Source organism: Zalophus californianus, chromosome 11, assembly GCF_009762305.2.
Source record: "Zalophus californianus isolate mZalCal1 chromosome 11, mZalCal1.pri.v2, whole genome shotgun sequence".
Lineage (NCBI taxonomy): Eukaryota > Metazoa > Chordata > Mammalia > Carnivora > Otariidae > Zalophus > Zalophus californianus.
The window spans coordinates 55,282,498-55,307,805 of record NC_045605.1 but is presented as its reverse complement, the minus strand read 5'-3'; the positions used below and the strand labels follow the sequence as shown (position 1 = coordinate 55,307,805).

The 25,308-nt window shown below is 37.3% G+C and overlaps 1 protein-coding gene across 6 annotated transcripts in view; it reads left to right on the top strand.

Annotated features, from left to right (window-relative positions):
* ACER3 (alkaline ceramidase 3) overlaps window positions 1-25,308 on the top strand; it is a 163,022-nt gene that overhangs the window by 105,324 nt on the left and 32,390 nt on the right. For 5 of the 6 annotated variants that reach the window (XM_027581223.2, XM_027581224.2, XM_027581221.2 and 2 more), the window contains exons 4-7: window positions 5,018-5,070; window positions 7,385-7,466; window positions 10,395-10,430; window positions 20,081-20,139. In XM_027581223.2, coding sequence (XP_027437024.1) covers window positions 5,018-5,070; window positions 7,385-7,466; window positions 10,395-10,430; window positions 20,081-20,139 — 230 coding nt within the window. Of the gene's footprint in view, window positions 1-4,672; window positions 4,787-5,017; window positions 5,071-7,384; window positions 7,467-10,394; window positions 10,431-20,080; window positions 20,140-25,308 lie in introns of all 6 variants that reach the window. The other variant, XM_027581225.2, reaches the window with a different exon arrangement.

The following is a 25,308-nucleotide window of genomic DNA, read 5'->3' as shown; positions in this document are numbered from 1 at the left end:
GGTTTTCAAATAAGACTTCTTTATTTGTATCACCCAGATTTTAAAATCCATGCCCTTTTAACATATGCTCAGTTCAATGTAGTTTCTCTAAACAAACAAGCAGCCAACACCCGCAGTCCAGACTTTAATTCTGAGCTACAGATTTGTATTTCTAGTTGCCTGATTGACATTTCCACTTGGCTGTCTCATAGGTACCTCAAATTCAACATGTTGAAATTGTTCTTGTAATTTTCTGTTTTCACAATCTCTATAAACTGTACTGTCATCAACTGTAGTATTTAGGCAACAAACCTGGGAGTTATCCTTAGGAGTTTCTTCTCCCTCACCTTTGTATCAAGTCAATCACAAATCCCTGTTTAATTTACTTCCTAAATGTTTCTCAAGTCTAGTCACTTATATCTATTCCCAATTCTGCAACCTTAATCCAAGTAGCAACTTTCCTTGCCTGGACTACTGTAACCTAGGTAGCCCTCCCACAACTATGCTCTTTCCCTGCAGAACGCTCCACACGAACCTGATCTGGCACCGTATGTTCATTATTGTATTAGTCAGCTGGGGTTGCCATACAAAAATACTGTAGACTAGGTGGCTTAAACAATAGACATATATTTTTTCATAGGTCTGGAGGCTTGAAGTCTGAGATCAGGGTGCCAGCATGGTTGGGTCGGCTGAGAGCTGTCTTCCTGGTTTACAGGTAGCCACTCCGTGTGTGTGTGTGTGTGTGTGTGTGTGTGTGTGTGTGTGAAATGACCTTTGTTTTAATTTCAATGTAGTTAACTACATGTTATATTAGTTTCAGGTATACAATATGGTAATTCAGTAGTTCCGTATATGACTCATTGCTCATCAAGATAAGTGTACTCTTATTTATTTATTTATTTATTTATTTATTTATTTTTTAAGATTTTATTTATTTACTTGAGAGAGAGAGAGAATGAGAGATAGAAAGCATGAGAGGGAAGAGGGTCAGAGGGAGAAGCAGACTCCCCGCTGAGCAGGAAGCCCGATGCGGGACTCGATCCCGGGACTCCAGGATCATGACCCGAGCTGAAGGCAGTCGCTTAACCAATATTTATTTATTTTTAACATTAAGTGTCCTCCCACCCACCTCCCCTCTGGTAACAATTTATTCTCTATAGTGAAGAGTCTGTTTTTTGGTTTGTTTCTCTTTTATTTTTTTTTCCTTTGTTTTCTGCTGTCTTAAATTCTACATTTGAGTGAAATCATGGTATTTGTCTTTCTCTGACTGGGTTCTTGCACGCTCTCTGGTATCTCTTCTTATGAGGGCATTAATCCCATCATGAGGGCCCTACCCTCATGACCTCATCTAATCCTAATTACCTCCCAAAGGCCACATCTTCAAATACCATTGGATTGGGGATTAGGGTTTCAACATGAGAATTTGGGTAGGACACAAACATTCAGTCCATAATAACTATATTTTCTTATTTTTTGTTTTCTTGATTCTCTGGCTTCTGGAGCCTCACTGACTAGGGAGAGACTGTCCTTTCCAGGGGTGGCCATTTCTTAGATACAGCAAATAACTCACCCTGGACGGCACCTTTCATATTCAGACTAACCAATCCAGAGCCCATACTTTAAACTACCTTCTTTTTCTGACTCTTACACTCCAGGAGACAGTATTCTTCTGCTCTGATCACCCCAGGGCCAGGTACTAGACAACTAAAGATAGCCCCTAGACCCTAGAGCCTGCTGAAATTATTCAAATTAGCCAATGCTAAGCCTGGTTGCCCTCTCTTACCTTGCCTTTCTCTGGGAAACCACTATAAAGCATGTCATCCATGCTTTCCCCTTGCTCATTCTCCCTCCTGACTGATTCTGGTGCTTCCCCATGTGGCCCTCCTTGGCATGGCATGTCGCTTCTTAGGAACTGTGAATAACTGTCTTTTCAATGGCAGTCATCTCCTGATCTGTTGGCCTCACCATACCTGAAAAATAATAAAACCTATATTTTAAACACACTACCACCACCACTATGAACTGAATTGTGTCCCCTCAGAATTCATATGTTGAATCTCTAGTCCCCTGTATGACAATATCTGGAGACGGGGCCTTAAGATGGTCATTAGGTTTAGATGAGGTTATGAGGTAGGGTTTTCATGATGGGATTAGCACCCTTATAAGAAGAGACCAGAGAGCTTGCTCTCTCTCACTCTCCACCATGTGAGAATACAGTGAGAAGGCAGCCATCTGCAAGCCAAGAAGAGAAACTTCACCAAGCACCAAATCTGTGCCATCATCTTGGACTTCCTAGCCTCCAGAACTGTGAGAAATAAATTCTGTTGCTTAAGGTACCCAGTCTGAGGTATTTTGTCTTCACCCAAGCTGATGGAGACCACCACCAAATTAAACCTTTTCAGTGGCTTCCCATTGCTTTTAAGATAAAACTAAGAATCCCTTTCAGCCTAAAACATTTGCCTGATTTATTTGCTGCTTATTTCTCCAGTCTCATTTCATATCCTTTCTCTTCATCATTAATTAAGCTTCAATCACAATGGACATTTTTCAGGTTTTTAAATTCCCTTCCTGCAACAGGACCTTTGCACATTACGTTCCCACTGCTTAGGGGTTCTCATCTTTCCCTCAGTCCCTCTTTACCTTACTCATATCTGCATATTTTCCAGGACTCAGTTTTTGTGTTACTTCTTTAAGGAAAATTGTCATGACTCTTTACATGAGGACACCTGTTTTTTGGTCATGGTACTCTGTACTTTTTCCATCATAGCACTTACCATAATTATAATTAAATATTTATTTGGGCAGTTAACTGTCTAGTGTCTTTCACCCTGGCTAGATTGTCAAGCATCATGAGAGCAAGGGTTATCTTGTCTCCTGCACATAGCATAGTTCCAGGCACACAGTAAGTGCTTAATAAATATTTGTCGAATGAATGAATAAAAGAATGACAACAATTATTTCAACTGCCTTTATAGATTGTATAGCTAGACCTATGGGATAATATGGAGACAGCAGATCTTTTTATGTCCTATCCTCCAAATACATGAATAGAAGATCCCCCAAAATGGGCCATTTAAGTACCTCCGTACTACATTGTGGAAAGGCCAAATAATGACACAAATATTTTGCTAACACATGAAAACTGAAATAAAGAAGATATAAATGCAAAAGATGATTAATATAAAGCCAGGAGATTGTGGTTCAAACTTTTAAATAGAGGAATCTTCTGTATATCATAAACCTTGTGGCAGATTTATCTGCAGTATATTGTGATACCATGCCAACTTTTTTGAACATGTGAAGGTGATTCAAGTGAAAGGTTTTGGAGGCATCGTAATGTAGAGGTATGCTCCAGAGTCAGTTTAAAATCTGGCTCCATTACTTACTAGCTCTGTGATCTTGAACAAATTACTTAAATTGTCAAAAAAAAAAAAAAAAAGACAAATTACTTAAATTGTCTAAACCTCAGAGTTCTCATCTTGGGATGGAGATAATAGGACCTACCTTAGAATTGTTGTTAAACTTAAATGAGGTAATGAATGCAAGGCACTTCACCATGAGACCCTGCACATACGCTGCTATTTCATTATTCCAGTAATTTATCAGAATATATTACTTTGTGTAAACGCTCTTCCTTCTTCCTAGAATGTATTTCTCTACCAACCCATTTCATTTCCTGCCACCACCTTCTCTGGCTTCTGTGTCCCCCTTCTTTTGGAATCTTTATATTTAATCACATGTTTTTCATTTCCCTACCTCACTAGACTATGAGGGCATTGACTGCATCTTGTTTTCATTATATCCTAAGCAACTAACACATTTCCTGGTACATAGTAGATATATTATTAAATAATTAATTAAATGCATATCTAGTGAATAAGTTAATTCTATAGGATTGGCTTAAGGATTAGAAATAACCTATCTGCAACATTTAGCTAGTGTCTAGCTTGTAATTTAATACATACAGCTATTATTATTATTGCTAATAACAATATTTTTCAGAAACATAGGTTACTTAGATTAACTAAATGACTTTCCCAGCCATTAATATCCCTTCTTATATATATTAGCAGACATTTTATCCATCTTAGGTATTCTAGGAAAAGGGAAAATGCACAAGAATATTGATAGGACCCACAGACCAATAGATGGTAGACATCATTCTTTCCTGGAGGTATGATATCATAGTTTGTGGTACTGAATGATCTGGGTGGTCCAGTGAGTCAGGCGTCCTGCTTAGGTGTGTGCATTAGGATAGATAGATGGACGAGCTTGTTTGTTCGATGACAGTAAACCAACCCCTATAAGCAGAGGGCAGGGAAAGGTGAAAGAAAGAGGCAGGCCACTCCTGGTTGGTAGGTGGCAGTTTTAATAAGCAGAGAGTACCTACATACAAGGCTTATCTTGGGTGGCAGCAATGGGTCCCCCACCTACCCACCAAATCTTTTTTTTTTTTTAAAGATTTTATTTATTTATTTGACAGAGAGATAGAGAGTACAAGTAGGCAGAGAGGCGGCAGAGGGAGAGGGAGAAGCAGGCTCTCCACTGAGCAGGGAGCCCAATGCGGGGCTCGATCCCAGGACCCTGGGATCATGACCCGAGCCGAAGGCAGCCGCTTAACCAACTGAGCCACCCAGGAGCCCCTGCCCACCAAATCTTAAAAGTTTGTAAAGAAGGTCTTAATTTGGTTTAGTCAGGTATACCGTACAGGTGTTTTCAACACCACATCACTATCTCAAGACTCTGTCCTTGGAACAGCCTCTGGGAACAAGAAAGATGAGCAGAACTCCTCTTCCAAGGATAGCGGGTGAGGAGCCTCCAATCGCCTGGGTCCAGCTCACAGGTCAATTGATGGTCACGTCCTTTCAATGACCTTCCCCAACACTCAGAGTAATTAGATGTTAAATATATGAAAGAATTAGTAAAAGATATTAGATAATAAGAGGTGACTGTCATAATCATTCTGATGTTTTATTTTGATTTGTATAATAATTGCACCTCTACAATATTCAAGTCCTCTTATCTTTGTTTCTTATAGCTATTGGATGAACTCCCAATGATTTATAGCTGTTGTATATTTGTGTACTGCATGTAAGTACTTATGTTTCAAGTTCAATTGTTTAATATATTTTAAAATTCATTTTCACCTCATAGTGAATTAAGTAATATAGTTAACCCTGTTACATTATACTGGGAGATTGTAATAGTGTAAAAGGTTATAAATTCTGTGATCTCCCTGTGGAGTATAATCTGTGGGAAGTTATAATAATGTTGTTTATTAACTTTTATGATCTCAAAACCCTAGGGCCAGTTTAAATATTCTTACTTCAATTTGACTTAACTTGTATAATCTTCCTTTCCTTGAGTTATAAATGTAGATAAAAATTTTATATATTAAGCCATAAAAATAATATTTGTGTACTTTGTACCTGTAATTGTGGTAGGTATTATACAAATCATCTCTAATTCTTTCAGTTGTGCAAGATAAATGGGTATTATCCCCATTATATAGATGGTGAAGTGAAGCACAGAGAGATTTAGTAACTTGTCTAAGGATATAAGCAGAATTTATGCTTAGGTGACTTGCCTAAGGCCATGTAGCTGGTAAGTGTCAGAGTTGGAAATTGAATTACAAATTTAATAAACTTACCTTCTAAGTATGCGCTTAATTCCCTAGCACTAGTACTTAAAATTTCTCTAAACTCCTTATATGATGGTTATCTCTTTTCAATATGATCATTAATACTAGCTCAAGTATATTTTCTTCTTCTTCCCCCCCCCTTTTTTTTTTGAGAGAGAGAGAGGGTGGGGAGGCAGAGGGAGAGAGAGAATCCCTAGCAGGCTCCACACTCAGCACAGAGCCTGATTTGGGGCTCGATCTCAAGACCCTGAGATCATAACCAGAGCCGACATCACGAGTCTGATGCTTAACTGATTGAGCCGCCCAGGCACCCCAAGAATATTTTCTTCTAAAGATATCTGAAAATCAAAATCATTTGAGAAAATATATTACTTAAAAGAGCTCATCTGGGGGCACCTGGGTGGCTCAGTCAGTTAAGTGTCTGCCTTTGGGATCCAGCCACGCATTGGGCTCCCTGCTCCTCAGGGAGTCTGCCTCTCTCTCTCCCTCTCTCCCTCTGGCCCTCCCCCTGCTCTTGCTCTTTCTTTCTCTCTCTTTCAAATAAATAAATAAAATCTTAAAAAAAATAATAAAAGAGCTCATCTGAAACTTTTTCTGTAAAGGGACAGGTAGTAATTATTTTAGGTTTCATGGACCTGTGGTCTCTGTTGCAGCTCTTCAACTGCTATGGTAGCATTGAAGCAGCCATAGACAATATGTAAACAAATGAGTGTGACTGTTCTGGTAAAATTTTATTTACAAAAACAAGCTTGGGTCTTTGGGCAGTAGTTTGCTGCCCCTGATCTAGAAAAGTATTTTCAGGTGAGCTTTTTTAAATGAGTCATCAAGTCACAGAATTTGAAGGTAAAAGAGATCTTAGAAATCATCTGGGCCAACCACCTTTCTGTAGAGATAAGGAAATAGGAGTTGGGTCCAGTTCCCACAGCCAATTAATGAGTAAACTGAGAACTCTCCTGCTGCTTCTACTAAAACATAGGTTCAAAGGTTGGATACCTAACCGATGGTCAAATATTTGTTCATATTTCCTTATTTACTGAGTATTTGCTAGCCTAGTGATTATATACATGAGAAAAAGATTTTATCCCTGCACACAGGAGTTCACAGTCTGGTTGAGGAAACCCATAAAGAGACAATTATAATAAAGTGATATTTTCTGTAATAGTGTGCCTTAGTCAAGGATGGCTCATTGCAAGATTTAACCTACTCAAGCCAGCTTGAGTTAAGAGAAATTTATTTAAGGACATGAGGAAATTAAATGAAACCCAATAGCAGGAAGTACAGCGTTACTACAACTCAAGGGCAGCTTCTCTCTCCCACCCTTTTTTTCTCCATTCCTTCTTCTCTGCATGGTCTTGTCTTTGAATTTGCTTTATTTTTCCCTCCATGCAGATCACTTCTCTGCTCATTCATCTTCTCGTCCACTCAATTTAGCTGCCTAAATGTCAGCATCAGACTTTCAATCCATCAGGCTTTATACTTTGACTCTCCACATTTAATTGATTCAGTCTCTGACTCCCAAACTCCCAAGTTTTCAGGAGAGAGCTTCTCATTGACCCAGTTTAAGCCAGGTGCCTTCTCCTGATTTCCCCAGCCTCTTGGAGGCTCTGGGTGGTACAAGTTCCCTGAGATAAGAGTTTGGGTGGGAGGAAATGATGGGCATCACTAGACCCAAAGGTGTGTATACAAGTGGTAAGACAGCATTCTATTTGTTTTACTAGTTATATATTCTAAAATAAGTTTCTTTCTCTCTCTCTTTTTTAAAAGGTTTGAATGTTTCAAGATGAAGAACTCTGTAAACTACCACCTGCTTTTTATTTTAGTTCTATTCAGTTTAATAGTAACCACAGTAAGTCATATCTTGTTTCTAACAGATTAAGCATGTGATGTGGATTTGAGAATTATCAGGGTATAGGTAGTACTAGAAATGTGGGAATAGATGAACTGGCACAAAGATAGCATGAACCATTAAGATGACCAAAGATGCAACCCTATGGAACACTTCTTTTTTTTTTTTTTTTAAAGATTTTATTTATTTATTTGACAGAGAGAGACACAGCAAGAGAGGGAACACAAGCAGGGGGAGTGGGAGAGGGAGAAGCAGGTCTCCTGCGGAGCAGGGAGCCCGATGCGGGGCTCGACCCCAGGACCCTGGTGGGATCATGACCTGAGCCAAAGGCAGATGCTTAACGACTGAGCCACCCAGGCGCCCCCACTGCTTTTTTTTTTTAACAGAGTTAAACAAGAGTATATTGTTTGTTATTCACAGCCTGTCAGTTTGCAAACTTTCATAATGCCTAAAGATTTCAATAAGAGTCATCACTTTAAAAAAAAAAACTATATACATTCAAGGTATAAAACATGATACTTTGATACATAGTGAAATGATTACGCTAGGCAAGCTAATTAACATATCTTCTCACCTGTGTGTGTGTGAGAGAGAGAGAGAGAGAGAGAGAGAGAGAGAGATGAGACCACATGAAATCTATTCTCTTAGGAAATTGCCAGTATTCAACCCAGTATTAACCATAATTACCATGCTGTACATGGGAACACTGACATTTGAGGGTCAGGTAGAAGAAATGGAGCTAGTGAAGGAGACCTAGAATAAGTAATCAGAGATCTAGGAAAACGAGAGAGCCCAATATAACAGAGTACAAAGAGATTTCTAGAAGGAATAACAGTATTAGTTGCCTCTGAGAGGATGAGTAAAATAAAGATTGAAGTTTGACCTATAAAAATTTCAATTAAAAGACCCAAGTGACCAAGGCGCCTGGGTGGCTCAGTTGGTTAAACAGCTGCTTTCGGCTCGGGTCATGATCCCAGGATCCTGGGATCGAGCCCCACGTTGGGCTCCCTGCTCAGCGGGGAGTCTGCTTCTCCTTCTCACTCTCCTTCTGTGCTCTCTGTCTCAAATAAATAAATCTTAAAAAAAAGAGAGAGACTAAAGTCCAGAGAGTTTTAGTGATTTACCTGGCCAGCCAAGTTTATATGGAGAATTGGTGGCAGAGTTAAAACTGTACCCCTTTGTAAGTTCAGAACTGATGTGGTCAGAATTACAGGCTTAGGAGTCAGTCAGATCTGAGTTTGGACCAACACTGTTACTTAATAACTGGGAACCTTGGGCAAGTTACTTAATCTCCCTGCGTTAATTTCCTCATCTGTAAAATGAAGATAATAATAGCATACATTTCGTATTAGTTGTAAAAATTAATACCTGGCACACAGTAAGGACTCCATAATTCTTTCACCTTAAAAAATATCTTTAAGAGGCATTTCCTTTTGCATTTCTTTTATTAATAGCAGTGGTTATATGAAATTATGCAAAGGGAAATTAGTATTTTGAAACAACACATTTCAGAGATGAAAAGCATTCTTCCTTACTGAGTTTAGAGTTACAGATATATAGTGTCTTATATACATCTTACTATTAAAGCTCTATGGATGCTTAAAGGAAATACTCTGCTCTTACTGTGTGAGGGTAGGAACTTTCTCCCAAAATAAGAAATTTTGCAGCCAAATTGTAAAATTACATAAAATTTTTGTGAGGTCAGCTCTACATTAAATGAGGATATAGAGATACCTGAGTACAGCCTTTGCTGTCAAAGAGATGACTGCCTTGCAGGGGAGAGAAACAAACCAATAAATTACATGATGTTTAAACATGGTCAGTGAGGGCATAAAGGAGGGTGAATGGCTGCTCGTGCTGAATGGAGAAGGGACCAGGAAAGTCTTCAAGAAAGAGGGATAGTTTGAGCAGGATCCTGGGAGATGAATGTTTGCCAGCATGCGAGGATTTCTGAACAAAGTAAAGAGCAGCATGTTTAAAGATGTGGAAGCACTGTACTTTCTGGAGCCTAGGATGAAAAAGGGACAAGAGGAGAACAATGAGGCCAGGCAGAAAGTCAGGAGTGAAATCATGGAAAGCTTTGAAATTTGGACTTTGTCTTGTAAGTGATGGGAGCCATTTCAGGATTATGATTTGAATTTTGTTTCCTCTCTACCATGTCATTTTAAAGGCATACTCCTACAGGGCAGTAAATGCATGCTAAAGCCTAAATAGGCATTGAACTTAATCACCCAAATGATATTGGAGCCTAAAACTAGGATATGTGTAATTGGGAATGCATTTAGGTGGTGAGTTACGCATCTAGGTGAGTGTGTTTGGAAGTAAAAGAAAGCACAAGAAATTTGTTTTAAATGTTTTCAGTTACTGAGCATGCATTATATGCTAAATACTTTCATGTATTTTAGCTTATTATTCCTCACCACTGTTACTCCCATTATCCAGATAAGGAAAAAATGAGTCTTTTGGTTAAGTGATTTGCTCAAGGTCTATAGCAAGTAAGTGGCAGACTCTGAAATTTACCACCTGTCTCTAAGTCCAGTGTTCTTTGTGTTGTAGAAAAAATGTGTTATAGACGTTGTCAACAGAACCTCTTCACCCCTCCTATCTGAGTAGCTGTGCCCTTCCCTGATGCTGATGTGGAAGCTAAGAGGCCAGAGTAATCCACAATAGCTTTGAAACATTTAGTTTACCATGGTAAAGCTAGCACTGGGGGAGACCCACCTGTAGGTACTAGCCCTTCTGTGGCACGCCACCTCATCTGATTGGTTTTACGTGACTAGAGTCAGATCTAAGTAGCAGGACTAGGGAAGCAAGAGAGGTTTGGGATTTGCAGAATGGTTGGAATAAGATGACCTACTATTGTAATACAGTAGTATTCCTCTTCAATAATGCACTTCATTCACATGTGTTTCTTTTAATATTTTGTAGGTTTACCTTAAGGTAAAGGAGCCTATATTCCATCAGGTAATTTTAAAAAATTATTACACACTTGATTGTTTAACAGTACTTGCCTGCATTGTGTTTCCCTTTCTGGTAAATTATATGTGATACAGTTTCTGAAAATAAAATGGTAGATGTCCTATGAAAGTGTTTAAAACAGAGTTTGCAAACTCAAGTGCCTAAAGGATGCCAGTGCCCAGGCCCGGCTGGCTTTGGTAGTCAGTAATGCAGGTGTAGCATTGCTCTTATAAGAAAAAAACACAAAGCATTCATGCACATACACATACAAGGTCCTTTTTATGACATTATTTTCTAGAAAAGATAGACTGAAAATCCCTTGAATATTTCCCCTCCTAATATTTTATGGATTTTTTAATGTGGGAGGTTATTTACATTGAGGAAAGCAGACATAGGAAACTTTGCTGTAGGAAGTAATGATTTAAGTGTATCCCATAATGAAACCAGAGGAAAATAAAGTAGTAGACCCTAAATAAAGAGAGCCATTGTTAATTGAGTGCTCTCATGTGCCTGGCGCTATGACCATTACTGCACAGACTCTAATCTCCCCAGCAGTCCTACAAATTAGGGATTACTGTTCACATTTTAAAGGAAATGAGCTCAGAGCTACTGAGAATTTGCCCAGCAGTTACACAGTTATTAAGGAGCAGAGCCAGGATTGTAACCTAGATTTGTTTGACTCCTATCACAATTCTTTTAACAAACTAGAAAACAAACAAACAATAAGGACACATTTCAGGAGTATCAGAAGCCTTGTAGTTTTAGAATATTTTGAGCTTTTATAAAAACTAAGTGTTCCTGTATCTTTTTAAACTTAAACTAGATAATAATCATCTAACTGAAACCTGTTTCTTAAATTCCAAAACTACATTATTGTGCCTTGCTTTTCTACAGGCGAGCCTAAAGTAGATATTACAAGAGAGGACATCCTCACTTTCCTGTTTATTTTAGCTTGAAGTATGTCATTATGGAATTACCTCTTTATTTAGAAAGATTTATTGAAGGACACCTGGGTGGCTCAGTTGTTAAGCATCTGCCCTCGGCTCAGGTCATGACCCCAGGGTCCTGGGATCAAGCCCTGCTCCCCGCTCAGCAGGGAGCCTGCTCCTCCCTCTGCCTGCTGCTCTCCCTACTTGTGTACTCTCTCTCTCTCTCTGTCAAATAAATAAATAAAATCTTTAAAAAAAAATTTATTGACACACTCTAGAGGATGAAGTTTATATGAAGAATACTTCACTTTTATAAATTTCTTATTTGTCTTTATAAGAAAGAAAAATCATAAGCACAAAAAAAAACAATTCGGAAATTTGGGGTTAATTTTTGTAAGTTTATGATCAATTTTCCATTTTGTGTTTTAGACCTATTTTATAGTGTGTTTATGTAATAAAAGTAACAAACTCTTCATCTAACTTCCCATGCTGCAACTCTCATGTGTTTTTTCAGTAATACATACCTTCTTTTCTGTAGATAGTAGTAAATGTTTGCTATTAGGAAGGGAGGGAGGGAGGATGAAAGCTTATAGCTATGGGTTATATACTAGGCCTCTCAGGAGGGAAGTGAAGAAGTAGAGGAATGGTAGGGTGAAGTGGGTAAGTAGTCTGAAGGTAGAAGACATTCATTCATTCAACAGATGTCCACTGTGTACCTTCTCAGTACCAAATTCTGAGCTTGAAGTTGGAAATACAGAGGCAGTGGAGCAAAAATTTGAATATCTAAAATCAGGCAGACCTGGATTCGTATCGAGTCTCTACTTACTAACTGTATACCCTGGACAAGTACTCAACTTCTTTGAGCTTTGGTTTCCTCATTATTCCACAACCACTTTTTAAGTGCCTTCAGTATGCCAGGTGCTGGACTACGCATAAGAGAAATACTAGTGAATAAAATAATGGGGTCTCTGCTCTTGAGGAGCTCATTATACTGTATCTCTAAAATTGGTATAATAATTTCCTAAGGTTGTCTGAGGATTAAATGAGGTGATGCCGGGGTGCCTGGCTGGCTCAGTCAATAGAACATGTGACTCTTCATCCCAGGGTTGTAAGTTCGAGCCCTATGTTGGGTGTAGAGATGACTTAAAAATAAAATCTTTTTAAAAATAAAATAAATTTAAAAATAAATGAGATAATGCATATAAAGCCCCTACCACATGGTAAGCAGTCAGTAAATGTTAACTAATATTAATAAATCAAGGCAAGTAAGATATGGTTACTGGTCTCAAGGAGCTCACTGGATAGATAGACTTGTAAAAAAAGGTATTTATAGTATGTATGTAAAAGCAGTGCTAATGTAGACAAGGGTGCAGTCTGTCTGCTTAGATGACTCAGGATAGGATTACAAAATATAACTATTGCATATAGCTAAATTATTACTTCCTCTAATATTGAAAAAAAAAATAGGGAAGATGACCTACTATTGTAATACAGTAGTATTTCTCGCTATTTGTAATGTTTTATTTGAAGAGGTCTTTGCCCCAAAGTCTAATCTGGAATATTCTTTGCTGTCCTGTTAAGTAATTAGAATTGATTTTCTTCTTTTTAAAAAGTAAGCTCCACACCCAACGTCGGGCTTGAACTCACAACCCTGAGATCAAGAGCTGCATGCTCTACTGACTGAGCCAGCCAGGTGGGCCAGGCGCCCCAGAATTGATACTTTTTATTTGTACTTAATGGCTTAAAAAAATCTATTCCTAATTAGTTTCTGAGTATCATTCTTAAGAAAAGAGAACTGCTTTTTCTGAGAATCTTCTTTTTGTCTGAGTTTGTGGAATATCGCTCTTATTCTTTTATATCACTGTTGATCTTATATGCAGAAATTTGGAAAAATTGTTTTGAAATTTGTAATTAGAAAAATTGTTTTGGAATTTGTGGCTAAATTTACAGTAAGTTTCAAGATCTTAGAAATAATGGAAAAAGGAGGGAAGAGCAATGTTATCTAATATAAAGGAACTCTGGCTCGAGAGTTTGGAATTTTGATTTCTTACCACTTTGATTTCTTGAAGTTTGGAATCTCAGTTTCTTGCCACTTCGTTATCCATGGACATGCTGTGCCTGTTCTTCAGTTTCCTCATCTATAAAATGTTTAAAACAAGGAGAGGTTTTCTTTCAACAAGGATAATATAAAAATACTACATAAGGTAAAGCACAAGGCAATGAATATAGTAATAGTGTGACAATAAAGTACATATGAAGGTGTAAGATTACGGGCTTAAGTTTCTGCCTATGATAATCACAGAAAGTTTCTGAAAGGATATATTTGAGTAGGGACCAGACAGATAAGTGGTGGTGATATACAATTAGAAGGAAAGAGTTAATGAACACTTTAAAGGTATCTGCCACAGCCAGGATGATTGTCTTGTTAACCAGATTAGCTTCCCTGAAGGAGAAAATACTGATAACAGTTTTACTTTACTGTATTAAATCCAAGGTGATCTACACATCTCCAAAAGAAAGCCAAATGCTATTTATTTAATTTGATGGCCTTGCAAAGGATAATGCTAAAATCATATGCCAGCCACATTCAGTAGAAAGACTAATATATCTTAAGTAAGAAAGCAACAACAAAAAAAGTATACATGAAAATAGGTTAAGAGAACTTTAGTTAGTGAACCCTCTTTAAGCCAATTAATTAATCAGTAATTGAATATCTCAGATGAGATTTCATCTATTATCTCAGAGAGTACTATTGCTTAAAATCTTCCTGCCAAAGTAGCTGTCTCCTAGAGATTATTTCTAGACAGGACACATCAGTATTTTACTACTCTCCCTTCTAACTTAACCCTCAAGGTTTGTAAAAAGGAACGTATTATATAAACAGATTGAAAAACAGGAACTTAAGCAGATTTATTTAAATTTTATTCTGTTATTTTTTTAAGGACTTTATTTATTTGACAGAGAGAGCACAAGCAGAGGGAGCGGCAGGCAGAAGGAGAGGGAGAAGCAGGCTCCCCGCTGAGCAGGGAGCCCAATGCGGGGCTCGATCCCAGGACGCCGGGATCGTGACCTGGGCCGAAGGCAGCCGCTTAATGACTGAGCCACCCAGGCTTCCCCTGTTATGTTTTATTTGTGCCATTTTATTACAAATTAGGGATATAAGGAACTTACTATGTACGCACACTTGGAAAAGAAGCTGACGTTTTTTAGTATCTGCTACGTGCTGAGTATTATATACTCTTTCATATAGTTTTTTTTAAAGATTTATTTATTTGACAGAGAGAGAGAGCAAGCGAGAGAGCACAAGCAGGGGGAGGAGCAGGCAGAGGGTGAAGGAGAAGCAGGCTTCCTACTGGGCAGGGAGCCCGATGCGGGTTCCATCCCAGGATCCTGAGATCATGATCTGAGCTGAAGGCAGAGGCTTAACTGACTGAGCCACCAAGGCACCCCTCTTTCATATAGTTTATACAGATTGACTTACCTATTACCTTACTAAATATCAATAAACCTGTATAGAAATTGCCATCTTCATTTTATTTATTTATTTATTTTAAGATTTTGTTTATTTACTTGACAGAGACACAGAGAGAGAGGGAACACAAGCAGGGGGAGTGAGAGAGGGAGAAGCAGGCTTCCTGGGGAGCAGGGAGCCCGGTGAGGACTCAATCCCAGGACCCTGGGACCATGACCCGAGCCAAAGGCAGACACCTAACAACTGAGCCACCCAAGCGCCCCACCATCTTCATTTTATAGGTGAGATAACTGAGAGTCAGAAAGGTTAAATAATTTGTCCAGTGTTTCTCACCTAGTCACTAGCAGTGCTGAAAATTGAACCCAGGTCTTTTTTATTCCAAAGCCCATATTCCTTCTTTTTTTTTTTTTAAGATTTATTTTATTTTATTTATTTGACAGAGAGAGAGACAGAGACAGCAAGAGAGGAAACAAAAGCAGGGGGAGTGGGAGAGGGAGAAGCAGGCTTCCCGTGGAGCAGGGAGCCCGATGCGGGGCTCGATCCCAGGACCCTGGGATCATGACCTGAGCCGAAGGCAGATGCTTAACGACTTGAGCCACCCAGGCGCCCTAGCCCATATTCCTTCTATGATATGATGATGCCCCTGTAGCAGATTACTTTGGAATTTAATTTATTATCAGAATGAAAATATTTTTAGGTGAAAATTATAAGGAGCAAAAAAGTATGTATTCTATTATCTTTTATTTTAAAAATGACTAATACTAGAATATGCATAGAAAAAAGTTGTGAAGGTCATGTGGCTACCTCTAGCTGCAAGAGAGACTGAGAAATCAAGCTTTTATAGCTGGACATATTGTTGGCCAAATAAAATCAGTCTTCTATTAAGACAAAAAAAAATGAGAGATTGGATACTGGGTGAGTCACTAGCAGGGTCTGCCACAGATCCTAGGAGAGAATCAGAATGTATGGGGTGAAGGTACTTGTGGAAAGAAGAAAATTAATTTGGAAAAGCCTCAGTGCACTGCCAGAGAGTATAGGTTCAAACTTATCCATTATTTGATGTGTTTAACATACTCCTTGAACAATCCATTCCCCTTGACTTCTGTATAGTGATGTTCCTAAATCTCATTTTTTCAGTTTAGATTTTTTCTTCTAAGATTTAGACCCAGATATCTAACATCTGTTCTCAGAGATAATCTGCATGGCTATCTCACTGACACCTCAAACTCCGAACATATCTAGAAATGAAATCACCATTTTTCTCTCCAGTATTTCTTCTCTTTCTTATTCCCTAACCCAAGGAACAATTTCACCATGTACCTAACTGCTAAAGTCGTAAACCAGGCCATTGTTGACTTTCCCAACTCTTCCTAACTGCCATATCAAATTATTATCAGTCCAAGCCCTAAATAGCTCTCTAATCTGTTTCTCTCTATTCCCACTGATATTACCCTGGTTCAGGCCCCATTACCTAGGTTACCTGTCATTAGTTCGTTTTCCATTGGTCTTGACTCCCTCTAATTCATTCTCCACCCAGCAAGAGAGGGACACGAGTGATCATGTTGCACTATCACTGAAACTTCCATTGACTTCCCTTTTTTATAAGGTAAATTTCAACTCAACATGACCTGAAAAGCCAGACTTGACCTCTGATTTTACCTTTCTGACTTCATTTTTCCCACTCTTGCCTCCAACAATATATTCTAGACATACTTTCTTTTTTCCTATAAGCAATGCCATTTACTTTCTTCCAGCTCCAATCGCTCTCTCTCTTTTTTCTTTTTTTTTTTTGAGAGAGAGACAAAGTACATGTGCATGGGGTGGGGAGGGGCAGAGGGAGAGAGAGAATCTCAAGCAGTTTTCACACCCAGAGCACACCCTGACACAAGGGCTTGATCTCAAGACACAAGATCATGACCTGAGCTGAAATCAAGAGTCCAATACTTAATTGATTCAGCTACCCAGGCGCCCCTTTTCTAGCTTCTCTTAATAATATTTCAGTGATTCTTGGGTACCTGGGTGGCTCAGTCGGTTAAGCGACTGCCTTCAGCTCAGGTCACAATCCTGGAGTCCCTGGCTCGAGTCCCGCATCTGGCTCCCTGCTCAGCAGGGAGTCTGCTTCTCCCTCTGACCCTCTTTGCTCTCATGCTCTCTGTCTCTCATTCTCTCTCTCTCAAATAAATAAATAAAATCTTTAAAAAAAATATTTCAGTGATTCTTAATGATGTTTCTAGTAATGCTTCAATTATAAAATTAAAAATCATATCCTCCATAAAAGTCTTTCCAATCTGCATAAGTCTAGGTGGCTTTCGTATATGCTTACAAAGTACCCTGTATAGTCCCTGTCACAGAGTTTATTTTTTTTTAATTTTTTTTTTTTTTAGATTTTATTTATTTATTTGACACACAGAGATAGAGGGAGAGAGCACAAGCAGGGGGAGCGGCAGGCAGAGGGAGAAGCAGGCTTCCTGCATGAGCAGGGAGCCCGATGTGGGGCTCGATCCCAGGACCCTGGGATCATGACCTGAGCCGAAGGCAGCAGCTTAACCAACTGAGCCACCCAGGCGCCCTGTCACAGAGTTTAAATACTACATTTTCAGTTGCCTGATTACTTACCTCTTTCCACACTAGGTTGTAATTGCTGTGAGGGCAGGGATCATGCCTTCCTTGTTCACCATTAGAGCATCATGGCTGCATCTGTGGATTTAATCTGGCAATCAGCTTCTAATCAGGTTTAATCTAATGCTGTGTTTACTTAGCTCTGTAAAGGGATACATGGTGGAGAATACAGCAGGTATAACATTTTCATCTTATCAGGAGATCCAGAGCTATTTATATGTACAGATTCTTTTGCCCTCTCATCCACATAAGTTATGTACAGCTGCCAGGGATGAGAGCTAAGTGTAGTGGAGGTCATTATAACTCACAGAAGCCACAGTCCCTTTTTCCTACTATTCTTTATAATGAGCACCTTTCATACTGTCCTCGTGCAGGCCCCAAGCCTCCAACCTAGGTGCAGTCCTTCACAACCAAAGCAGACATAACATTTTCCATTTATCTTAACTCTTGTATTCAAGGCTGGGAGACTGAGGTCATTCTTAACCAGGCCTACATCAAGAATATGTTTGATATTAATCCTTTACTCCACACCATTATATCCTCAGGGTCTAATACAATGCTTAATAAATATTTGTTGGAGTCTACCGTTATAGAGAGACTACAAGTAGTAGGCAGGAGTCATATCAAGGCTTTATAAAAGAGTCCACCTGAAATATAAAGATATAGAAAGGTTGAAAGTAAAAGTATGGAAAAGCATATATACCATGCAAACACTAAGCATAGTTGTGTTATATGTATATGTGGTATGGTTGTTTTATTATAGAACAAAATAGACTTTAAGGGAAAAGCATCTCTCTTGTTAAGAAGGGTTTACTTCATAGTGTTAAAAATATTTAATTCATCAGAAAATTGTAATAATTTAAAATTTGTATATATCTCTAATACATATAATGTCTCAAATATATAATGCAAAAATTGGCAGAACTAAAAGAAAAGATAGGCAAATCTATAATTTTAGGTGATTTTAATACATACCTCTCAGTAATTGATATAAGATATAAAATATTTAAACAACATGTTTAAGAAACTTGACCCATGGGGGCTCAGCCAGTTGGGCAGCCAACTCTTGATTTTGGCTCAGGTCATGATCTCAGGGTCCTGGGATCCAGCCCCGTGTCGGGCTCCCCACTCAGCAGGGAGTTTGCTTGAGGATTCTGTCCCTCCCTCTCCCTCTACCCGCCTCCCCGCTCATGCACTCTCTCTCTCTCCCTGACATTAATTAATTAACTAATTAAAAAGAAACTTGACCCATAAGCCAAATGTAAAATACCGCATCCAACAATTGCAGAAGCACATTGTTTTCAAACCCTTAGAGAACATTTACAAAAATTGACCATACACTTACCCACGTAGCATCTTAAATTTCAAAGGATTAGAATCAGAATATAATTTCTAACTATAATGCAATTATGTTAAATATAAGTAATATAATTAGTAATATAGTATATAGTAATATAGTATATAGTAATATAATTCTAAATAACACATGGATCAAAGAAATCATAGATACTGGATAATACTTTGAATTGAAAAGTGATGTTGAGCATCTTTTCATGTGTCTGTGGGCCATCTGTATATCTTCTTTGGAGAATTGTCTGTTCATGTCTTATGGGCATTTTTAACTGGATTATTAGTTTTTCAGGTGTTGAATTTTATGGGTTTTTTTTAAGATTTATTTATTTGTTTTAGAGGGAGAGAGAGCATTAGTGGGCGGGACAGAGGGAGAGGGAGAGAGAATCTCAAGCAGTCTCCACTGAGGATGGAGCCCAATTTGGGGCTTGATCTCATGACCCTGAGATCATGACCTGAGCTGAAACCCAGAGGCGGAAGCTTATCCAAATGCACTACCCAGGTGCCCCAAGTTTTATAAGTTCTTTATGTATTTTGGATACTAACCCTATATCAGATAAACAATTCTAAAATTTGTAAGGAACCACAAAAGACCCCGAGTAGCAAAAGCAAACCTTGAAGAAGAAAAGCAAAGCTGGAGGCATCACAATTCCAGACTTCAAGTTATATTACAAAGCTGTAGTAATCAAAACAGTATGGTACTGGCACAAAAATAGACACATAGATCAGCGGGATGGAATAGAAAACCCAGAAATGAACCCACAACCATATGGTCAATTAATCTTTGAAAAAGCAGGAAAGAATTTCTACTGGGAAAAAGACAGTGTCTTCAACACGTGGTGTTGGGGAAACTGGACAGCCACGTGCAAAAGAATAAAACTGGACCACTTTCTTACACCATACACAAAAAATGAATTAAACATGATTAAAGACCTAAATCTGAGACTTGAAACCATAAAAATCCTAGAGGAGAACACAGGCAGTAACCTCTTTGACATTAGCCATAGCAACTTCTTTCTAGTTATGTTTCCAGAGGCAAGGAAAACAAAAGCAAATTAGACTGTTGGGACTTCATCAAAATAAAAAGCTTCTGCACAGTAAAGGAAACAGCAAATCTAAAAGGCAGCCTGTGGATGGGAGAAGATATTTGCAAAAAGTCTGTTTTTTAAAATGTAACAAAAGATAATATTTACATTTTGTTGAGAGGGCTATTTTTGTAGGTAAAATATACTTCCTTTGCCAAAGAATAATGATTTTACTAACTTCATTTTTCCTTTCTTATTCAGGTCATGTATGGAATGTTGGTCTTCACATTAGTACTTCGATCTATTTATATTGTTACATGGTAAGTGGTTTGGATCAACAGTATGATTAGATTACATTCAAGCAATAAATCTATAGCCTAAATTGAAATAACACATAAAACCCAATTCTAGCAGTGATATTGATAGAAAACTTTAGGCCAACATTTATTGTGATATAAGATAATAAATACTAGTTCTTTAAGCAAGGTGTTAATTGGCATCCTGTAAAAACAAAAGTTCCAACATTAATCTGAGGAAAACTGTATGATGGCCTCCTTTTGAATATTTGTAATGTACATTAGTATATTGCCTTGAAATATCCCTATAGTAAAAAATTCTTTTTTTTTTCTCAAACTACTTGACTCAGAACCCTTCTTACAATACACTATTTAAGGAAAACAATGTCAGAATCAGTACTCCAGAGAGATGATTTAGGAAATAGTCATAATCTTTATAGAGTTTATGAAGATTAAATAATAAATATTCATGTGAGTAATTTCCATGGGACCTGACCATACAGCATGTGCTCAATAAATAAATAATATGATTTCTGGGTGTATCCTTTTTTAATTAAGCTTTTCATTTTGAGGTAATTGTAGAAGCACATGTATTGTAATAATAGAGATCTTCTATACCCTTTACCAATTTTCTCCACTGATAATGTCTTGCAAAACTATAGTACAACATTACAACCAGGATTTGACATTGGCAGAGTCAAGATACAGAACGATTCCATTGGTACAAGCATCCCTGTGTTGTCCTTTTATAGCCATACCCACTTCTCTCCTACCCCATCCTCTCACCACCTATCCTTAATCCCTGGCATTCACTAATCCTTCATTTCTATAATTTTTTTATTTCAAAAATATTATATAAATGGAATCATACAGTATATATAATAACCTTTGGGATTGGCCTTTTGCACTCAGCATAATTTACTGGAGATAAGTTCATGTTGTTGAGTCTGTCGATAGTTCATCCCTTTCTATTGCCGAGAAGTATTCCGTGATATGGATGTACCACAGTTTAACCATTGACCTGTTAAATGACATCCGGATTGATTCTAGTTTTTGACTATAAAGGATAAAGTTGCTGTGAACATTTGTTTATAGGTTTCTGTGTGAATGTAAATTTTCCTTTCTCTGGAATAAATGCCCAGAGTGAAATTGCTAAGTGTATCATGGTTATATGTTTAGTTTTTCTCAGAACTGCCATACTGTTCTCCAAGGTGGTTCTACCATTTTATTTTACATTTCCACCAGCAGTGTATGAGTAACCCAGTTTCTCTGCATTCTTGTCAACGTTTCGTGTTATCACTATTTATTTTAGCCATTCTTACAGGTATGCACTAATCTCTCACTGTGGTTTTAATTTTCATTTCCCTAATGTCTAAAGATGAACATATTTTCATGTACTTATTTGCCATCTGTATATCCTCTTTGTTGAAATGATTGTTCGTGTCTTTACCCATTTTCTGATGGTATTCTCTTTTTTTTCAGTTGAGTTTTGAGAGTTCTTTATATATTTTAGATACTAATCCTTCATCAAATATGTAGTTAACAAATATTTTCTCTCTCAGTCTATACCTTATCTTCTCATACTCTTCAGAGTCTTTCATAGAGCAAAAAAGTTTTTAATTTTGATGAAGTCCAATTTATCAGTTTTCATTTTATGAATCATACTTTGGTGTCAAATATAAGGACCCTCTCCCTAACCGTAGATTTTATCCTTTTTTTTTTTTCTAAAAGTTCTGTATAGTTTTACATTTTACATTTGAGTTCGTGATTTATTTTTAGTTAATTTTCATATAAGGTATAAGGCTTAGGTCAAGGTCCATTTTTTTTTTTTTTTTTAACCTATGAATGTCCAACTGCCAGGACCACTGGTTGAAAAGGCTATCTGAAATTTCTCCACTGTATTGTTTTTGCTCTTTCCTCAAAAATGATTCATATATATATTTGTGTGGATCTATTTCTGGGTTTTTTATTTTGTTACATTGATCTGTGTCTCTCTCCCTCCACCAGTGCTACACTCTCTTGATTACTGTAGCTATATATAAAACAACTCTTCAAATCATGTAGACTAATGATTCCTCTCAGTTCTTTTCAAAATTGAAAAAAGGTTAAGTTTAGGTTCATTTGTCTTTCCATATAAATTTTACAATATATATTTAAATATGTGTATATTTAAAATTTTTGTTGGGATTTTGATAGGAATTGTATTAAACCTGCATATCAATTTGCAAAGAATTCACATCTTTACTATGTTGAGTCTTCCAGTCTATAAACACATTTATTTTGTGTTTATTATTTTGTGTCTCTCCATTTATTTTGATCATCTTTGATTTTGTTTGACATTTTGGAGTTTCCATTTCTTGAGCAATTGTAAATGGTATTTTATTTTTAAATTTGGGTGTCCACATGTTCATTACTATTATATAGAAATACAGTTGGTTTTCTTTATGTTTACCTTGTATTCTGCCACCTTGCTGAACTTAATAGTTTTAGAAGACTTTTATAGATTCTTTGAGATTTGCTGCAGATAGGGACAGTTTTTATCATCCTTTCTAATGTATGTGCTTTTGATTTCCATTTTTGCCTTATTATCCTCTCTAGAACTTCCAGGACGATATTGAATAAGAGTGGTGAGAGTAGATATCCTTGCCTTGTTTTCAGATTTAGGGGAAATGTATTAAGTCTTTCACCATTAATTCAAGTGCAGTGTTAGCTGTATGGTTTTTGTAGATGTTCTTTATGAAGTTGAGGAAGTTGTTCAGTTTCGTCAGACATTTCAATATCAGTTGATTTGATCATATGCTTTTTTCTGCAGTCTCTGAGTATGGTGTTATTACATTGATTGATTTTCAAATATTGAACCATCTTTGTATTCTGAATGAACCCCACTTAATCATGGTATAAAATTGTTTTTATATGTTGCCAAATGATACTTGTTAAGGATTTTTACATCTATAATCATGAAGGATATTGGTTTATAGTTTTATTTTTTGTTTCACAGTTCTCGAGGCTAGAAGTCAGAAATCACGGTGTCAGTATGGCCATGATTCCTTTGAAACCTGTAGGGGAATCCATCCTTTACTTCTTAGCTTCTGGTGATTTGCTGGCAATGTTTGGCACTCCTTGACTTTTATCCACATAATTTCCACCTCTGCCTTTGTTATGCCATGGTGTTGTCCTTGTATTTCCATGTCTTTACATGGTTGTTTTCTTATAAGAACATCAATCATATTGGATTAGGAGCCCACTCTATTCCAGTATAACCTCATCTTAACTAATTATATCTGCAATGACCCTATTTCCAAATAAGGTCACATTCTGAGGTACTGGGACTTAGGACGTCAACATATCCTTTTTGAGGGGAAAAATTTAACCTACAGCAGTGCACCTTGCACCACTTAAAAAATGCATTTTACATGCATTTATAACTACATCAGACAGTATTATGATTTTTGCCCCACCATAAAACGTAATTTAGAAACTCAAAGGGAAAGAAAAATGTATTATATTTATTCATATTTTTACTCTTTTCTCTTTCTTCCTCTCTAACATTCTAAGATTCCTTCTCCTCATATTCTTTCTGTTTAGAAAACTTCCTCAGCCATTCTTTTAGGGTAGATCTGTTGGCATTGTCCTCTAGGTTTTTGTTCATGTGAAAATGTATCTTGATTTCTTCTCTGGTTACAGAATTCTAGGTTGACAATTCTCTTTCAGAACTTGAAAAATGTTGTGCAACTTTCTTCTGGCCTTCAGGTTTTCTGATGAGAGATCCTGTCATTCAAATTTTTTATTTCCTATAGTATAGGAAAGGTGTTGCTTCTCTCTCACTCTTTTCAGGATTTCCCCTTGTCTTTAGTTTTTAAAATTTTGTCTGTGATGTGTCTTCTTGATGTGGATTTCTTTGGGTTAACTTGTTTGAGGTTAGCTCAGCTTCTTGAATCTGTGGGTTTATAGTGTTTTTGTTGTTGTTGTTGTGGGGGGAGGAGTTTTTTTGGCCAAATTTGAATGTTTTCAGGCATTATTTCAAATACTTTTTCAGCCCTCCCTTTCTCTCTCCTTCCAGGACACCAATAACATGAATGCTAGATCTTTTGTTATAGTCCCGCCTTCTTATGACCCAATGAGGAAGGAAGTCTAGACTCCCCACTCAGTCTTTGCAGCATGGATGGGGGTGAGGCTAGAGTTTTTTCTGGGGTGTTTGGCTATAGAATAATAGTTACTATGTAAATTTTCACTCTTGCTAGGCTGCCTCTTTTCTGGTCATTTGGCTAGAGAGAGCAGGCTTTTGTTAGGATTTTTTTTTTTTTTTTTTTTTTTGTCTGTACCTAGTGGCATTTCTGAATTGCTAGCATCTTCAGTTCCAACTCTGGGATATTTGAGGCAAAAAGAAAACACATGGAACTTATCACTGTAGTGTAACTCAGGTCCCAAAGTCTCTAGCCAGTTGGCCTTCTCTCCACCTTTCAGAGTCGTCTTATGTTTGTTTTTATGTAATATTCAGGATTTTTAATTATACCTAGTAGGGGGAACAGGGAAAAGTGTGTCTGTTTCATCTTCCCAGAAACAGAAGTTCCTAATTTATTCTGCTTTTAATCTAGGCACCTTAGGGAAGTGTAAAGAAGCATAAAATAAAACTGCATAAAAAAGCAGTTCTTGCCTAAATCAAGTCCAAAAGATAGGATACCAATACTTTTAGAAACACAAATGACAGATCTGTAAAAAGTGTGTAACAGTGGAAGTCCTAGGAGATAAAACATCTTTCTTTTATCTGTCTTGCCACAGCTTCTTTTGGTGATCATTTCATTTAGTATTGTTCATTGTTTACCTATCTGTCTTGTCCATCTAGCTTATGTTTCTTGAAGTTTTCGTTATCATGGTAACCTCTGGAACTCAGAATAGTGCTTATCAGTAAAGATATTTTAAAATCAGATTGAAACTCTAGAACTTGTTTTTTGTTTTTGTTTTTTTACTATGAAAAGATATATCTGAAAATCTCTTTTATAACAAAACATGTAGAAATTGTGGATAAAGCACAACAAACATCCTTTTAAATGCATAGCTGAACTAAAAAAAATGTAAAGAAAATTCTAAAGCATCAAATGCAAAGAAGGAGTTGAAAACTAAACTGACAAATAAGTTCTGAGATCATGAGCAGTTATGAGGCACCTTGTCTTTTAGCATTAGTTTTATGTAGGA